The 6000-nt window shown below is 40.7% G+C and overlaps 1 protein-coding gene across 8 annotated transcripts in view; it reads left to right on the top strand.

Moving 5' to 3' along the window:
- The first annotated feature begins 1115 nt into the window (after window positions 1–1115).
- The window catches only part of LOC130141964 (zinc finger RNA-binding protein), a 46369-nt gene continuing 41484 nt past the window's right edge, over window positions 1116–6000 (top strand). For all 8 annotated transcript variants that reach the window (XM_056323312.1, XM_056323310.1, XM_056323309.1 and 5 more), the window contains exons 1-2: window positions 1116–1258; window positions 1510–1594. In XM_056323312.1, coding sequence (XP_056179287.1) covers window positions 1222–1258; window positions 1510–1594 — 122 coding nt within the window. In that variant the 5' untranslated portion in view covers window positions 1116–1221. The remainder of the gene's footprint in view (window positions 1259–1509; window positions 1595–6000) is intronic.

Here is a 6000-nt window from a genome sequence, read left to right as displayed (position 1 = left end):
GAAAGTGGGTAAATACTGACATGTGCAGTACATGCATAGGGACAAACACCAGTATATGGCAAGGGTGGTGGTGACCCGTTTCTCCTAGATTTCTGTTACTTGAGCTACCTACTTTGGTGTGTTGTGCCTTTGCAGGCAAGAATGAAAATCCGACCCTATCCTTGCAATGAGTTCACAGGTACAGGTGTGATGTGACTGTGTTATCAAATTTTGTAACCAGAACATATAAACTAACTAACAAAAACTATATGGACATATGGTTTTGTTTAACATTTTGCACATATTCTTGAAGAAACAGAATGCACACATTATTTCAACTCAGGGTGTCCCATGCAAAGAACTATCAAGGATGATTAACTCAAGTAATTGCTGCTGAGGACAAGGCGACTTTGAAGAACAATTACATTCTGGAAAGTTGGTAACACAAGTCTCTTGCAATCAAGATATATCTGATACTTGTTGGACAAATAGCCAGATGTGTCTTTAAGCAAACTACCTTCATTATAATACTAAAAATCACTCCCCTTACACCAGGTACCCTGGCCTACAAAGACCCTTCCTCAATGAGCATGCAGTTAGCCAATAAGATTGTGTAACCATTATGTAGATTACCATCCAGTCAGTGTTAGAGGGTTGGAAGTTAAAAAATTAATATTCATGAAATCATGTATAAATCTGTTTGTGGAAACAACCAAGGTGTGCTAGTTCACCTAGCACAACTTTGGGCAACTTTGTATTAAAAGCAATATCTCATGTTTTTATACTTTTTCTTTGACTTAGCACACTGGGTAACGAACTCACTTTTGAAACGCGAACTGTAGATGCAGAACACGGAATAATGGAGGGAGGAAAGGGGCAGGCGAGTGATACCTGCGACAGTCCTCTAAGAGCAGCTCTCTCGCGCGCCTAGGCCTCAGGGAGGGAGAACTACAGGTCCCAAGAGCCTTTGCACAGTCCGCGCATGCGCATATGAGGATTCGCGCCTCAAGCGTGGTGGCAGCTTCCACGGCAGTAAGCGCAGTATTCTACGGATGGGGGAAGGGTATGTAGTTATGGGCCAGACTACAACTCCCAGTAGCCTCTGAAACGTCTTGCGCGTGCGCACGGGTCCAGCCGCAGTCCATCGTAGTCGCCGGTGGGGGGGGAAGGGAGCGAGCGCAGCGGGGAGGAGTGGGAGAGAGTTGAGAGTTCAGCCGCCATTATCACTGTCAGTTTGGACTCATGATTCCTATATGCCCGGTAGTTTCGTTCACTTATGGTAAGTAACGGCGCTCGGTGTTTATGTGTGTTTGTGCGCGTGGGGGCGGCGGTGAGGAGGAGGGGATGCGGCCTGCGCGTGGAGCGGATGAACGGGGGTCCTGAGGCGCCATATCTGACCTGGCGCTCGCGCGCTTTCTGTCTCTTGTCTGTCTGTTGTTGTTTCCACCACCACCACCACCCCCCGTCGGGTCTCCTGTCATGGCCCCGATCACCGCCGCTGCCGCCGCCTCTTGGTTATCGTCGCCACAGTGCCCAGCCGGCTGGGAGAAGATGCCAAAATGGCCACCGGCAACTACTTTGGTTTCACCCATAGTGGGGCTGCTGCCCAGTATAGGTAAACACCGCGACCCCTCCCGCCCCTCCTCTCCCTCTGTCTGGGCCCGGAACCACCCCTCCCCTCTTCGCCTTCGGCCCCGTGTCCCTGACCGGGATCTCCCCGCCCCCTCGGGGTGAATGCTCGGGACTGCTCCCACCCCCCGCCCCGTGTGTGGGGTCTCTCCTGCGCCCCGCTCCTCCGGAGTGGTTGTGTTTGGGACACTTCTGCTGGTCTGCCCTGCCCGCGGGTATGTTTCCTTATCTTCTTGGTAAGGGCCTCCCTGTATCCCTAGTGGTGGGGAGGTGGAGCCGGGCACTACGGAGGAGGAGGAGAATCAGCGGCAGCATCAGGTCCCAAGGCCCTTAAATTAAAATGGCCACTTGCAGTCAACAACACCAGCGAATTACTATCTGCTGCTCCTGGGCCCTTCATCTTCAGCGAAGATGGGGCTTGCTCCCCAAGTCTTTACCCCCCCTGCGTCAGCGTGGGAGAATGGAATTTTTTAACATAGGTTAAAATTACACCAACCCGACCTACGGGAGACTGGATGGATAAGGGAAGAGCTGAAGCACCAGAAAATACAGGCGACTGTCTCATTCCACTGAAGCAATGTTATAAGTAATGTGTCTCAGAAAGTAGAGAAGGCACTTTCAGGGCCACACACCTTTTAAAAAGATTTCCTACTTGGATATCTAAGACCAGGAGCAAGTCTTATAGTGGAGCTCAGGGACTTGTAACTGTACATCTTGTATAGACATACTGCCTTAAACCTTTGTATCTTTGTACTCTTTGTGCATCCAAATTGTGTATCAGTGTGTTTAAAAAGTAATTGTTAGCATCTGTTATCTCACTTTTTCTGAAATCAAATTATTAATTTGGCAAAACCCAGATACAGTCAGGGAACATCTTCACATTTTTGGGTTTTATTGGAGTAGCACCTTGAAGTCCACATTTTAATCTAAATTATTTGTTTCATAAATCTGTAATAAAGACTTTCCTTGACTCCTAAGTCTTGGTTAATGGGAAAAACAGAAGAATAAAGAAAATATCTGAGGGGTTATTAACAAATGAATGCAGATGTGTGCTACTGTTAACTAGCTAATAAAAAAATGCATACCTGACAGTTTCAGGAATATATAGTTTCATGGGGGTCTTGGAATGACTCCCAATCTATTCTTTCTATCTGTTCTTTCCTGGAAATGGACATAAAGTGCATAAATTTTCATTTACTCTAATGTATAACAGTTAAAGGAGAGAATTAAACTTCACCTGTCATCTTGTTCTTTTAAGATTAGGTGCTCACAGTATGTTTATGTTTTACTTGACAGTTATAGTGAAATTTGAAACTGGTTCATCATGGGGTATGAAGGAGTTTCTAAATAGCATAGAGGATTTTTTTTTTTTTTTTAAGTAAATAAACAGTCTTTAAGTGAAAAATAAACTGAGATCTGTACATCTGCAATTTTGAAGTGGAGACTAATTTTTGAAAATTATTCCTTTTATTGCGGAACTGAGGTGATCTGTAGGCTTAAGAAACTGAACAACTCATTTGAAATTTCCTTTTGAATTGCAATATAAAAACGTATAATTGGAATAAATTTCAAGTTCAAAACTGTTTCAGTAGTTAATCCTAAATGTGTTCTTGAGAAAATGGAAAAACAGATTGAAAGGCACTTTTTTTCCTTTGCTGTCATAAGCGCAAGATACTATTCTATTTGCGTATCAGTAAAAGACTGCATCCTGTAAATGGTTTGTATATTTGCTGCATCTGAAAGTGAAGAGACAAAGTAATTGGTGTCGAAGCAGTCCTTTCACAAGAATTAATTTAATAAGTTGAGCAGAAAACACAGGAGTCTCTTAAAATGTCTAAAAGGGAGCTTACCTTCATGGAGCAGATTTGGCAGGTCCTTAGTAGCTTGTTTACGGAGTGCTACAAAATGTATATTCCACTCCAGTATATTTGCAAAAGAGATGGTGGTGGCAGGGTATATATAATAAAAGATTTATTATTGCAACAAGTCCTCTAAGATTGTTACCAGTATTCAAAGTAACAGTTCATAGAACAAAAAAAAATCCTATGTCGTTAGAAACTAGGATAATAGAGAATACGAATGGATGTTTATCTGCATAGTTAATATGTGAGTGAGTCTCATAAATCTACAACAACAACAAAAAAATTATGGCCACAGGACTAATCCATGGATTTTAAAAGAGTTACTCAAAATAGCAAGTTGTTTTAGGAGGGCAAATCAGACACTTGAAACTGAAGACCTTAGGTTTTTGATGTATGCCATTTAGAAGTCCTAGTGCTGTAGTTTTTATAGCAAGTAACAGAAACTTTCATAATAAAAAACATTAGTCAAATTTTTTTTGGTTCTCTCTTGACAAAAAGGCTGTTAAAAATTCTGATGCACTGGGAGGACTTTAGGCTCCAACTGTAAAGGAATCTGTCAGTACTCCCTAATGATAACATATAGAATGCTGTCAATTTCAGCACTTCAGCTAAGTGCAAAAAATCTGTGCACTTCTTTTTAGGATATAAGCCTTTCTTGGAATATCTCAAAGTATGAAACTGTTAAATCTTTAGCTGGAGTCATGCAGAAATAAAACCCCAAAACAACTTTGCATCAGAAAGAAGAGAGTCTAGTTTCTGATAGATAATTTCAAAGGAGAAAAATCTGCTATACTAACTAAATATTTGAAAGGTGCTTGTAGTAAAGGTTTCCTGTATTTAAATCTAGACTTGTAGACCAGTATAAACCCTGTTGGAATTCCAGTTTCTCAAAATGACAATATTCTAATTTGCATTAGTAGTAGTGAAGGGACAATGTATTAGAACTATTGGGTTCAAGGAAATAGCTTCTTAAAATCAACAATTGAAAAGATGATGCTATTATTGGCATAGAAATCACTGTGTCTTCCTGTGATTCTAGTTTATGTGTGGCTATGGTGGATAATTTAAATACTCCCTCATCCTTCACATGAAGGATAAATTAAAATTTGTCCAAGTAATATAGTTTTAATACTAAATACTGATATTTGAAGCAGTTAGAAAGGCCAGATTGGTAGCTGCTCAGATGTTAGATCTTGAATTAATAAGTAGTGTGTGCAGGAGTTGATAATGTATTTACTGTTGTAACAGCATAAGCAGTATAGTTCCCTGAATTGACCAGATAAGAAGGGGAATAGATGTCTGTTTTTATTGGTTCATAAATATTAGTTTTCATAAAATACACCTAAAATCTTAACTTGTTTCATATTTAATCAAAGGTAGCAAGAGTTAAGTGCTTTTTAAACCCGTAAATAATGGATTAGAAGCATTCTTGTTCCTTTCAGTGTTGTCACTGCATAAAATTTCCTGCTGCTCCACTCATTCAAAATTCTTTGTGCACTACCTGGTAATAACATCATGACTTAATGAGAGAAGCATTAAATTATGCAAATAACGATACAGGAAATTTCTCTGAATGTTGCAATACTTTTGTACTTTCTGCTAGTGGTGGTATTGGGTCCTAAGGTTATAAACCTGTGTGCAATGCAAACCTCATGTTACTTAGTTAACTGTATTAGTCGATCTATTTAGGAGCCTGAAATAAATGTGGAATTTGGTGTTACTAGTCTTCTAATGTGTGTGTGCGCATGTGCGCTCTGTAGGGCACCTGAACCACTGTGCGTGTATTCAGTTTGAAATGAGCAACTTAATATAGGCTTGTCCTTATGTGTAAAAAATATTAGCATTCTTGATTCAGTGCTGGAGAAGAGGCATATAGTTATGCTTTTATTTTAAAGTTGGCTGACTGAAATGTGGGGATGCTGATGGAGAGATGGGGATGTTGAGAAATGTTTGGATGGAGAAGTGTGTGCAAATGTGGTGGTCTTAATTAACCTTGTGTTAAGGTTTTGGTTTCTGTTAAGAAGATAAAGAATCTTTGAGTGTCTGAGTTTCATCTTAGTGATGTTCACATTGTGTCCCTGCTCTAATGAGGTAGGTCACAGACAGGAGATTCTTGGGTAGTTAGGAGTGATTTGTTAACTTTGAATTGCTATCAAATAGCATGAATATTACTGAGGTGAGCCTTCACAGACAAAGGCAATTGTAGTAGTTAGGGTCCAGAGCCAATCACAGTGCCTGTGAGTTCTAGGCAGCCATATGGAAGTGAATTCTTGCAACTATAGCTAGTTAGGCATTCAAGTACAATGCACAATTTTATGGGATATTTGAGACTGGTGCAGAACAGCAAAGGAAGGTGAAGTGCTGTGGATGGATAAGTTGGCTATTGAGAATTGTTTGGGGGTGGAGTGTTTTTTCACATTTGCTAGTACTTGTAATTAACTTCTGTCTTCTGTGTCTGCCCCAGTTACCTCTTCTTCAACTAGATACTGGTTACAAAAGTATTCAGTCTTTCAGAGATGTTAAGGCTATA

This window comes from Falco biarmicus, chromosome W (assembly GCF_023638135.1).
Source record: "Falco biarmicus isolate bFalBia1 chromosome W, bFalBia1.pri, whole genome shotgun sequence".
NCBI lineage: Eukaryota > Metazoa > Chordata > Aves > Falconiformes > Falconidae > Falco > Falco biarmicus.
Note: the sequence above shows the minus strand (reverse complement) of the source record. Positions and strands in the feature narration are given on the sequence as shown.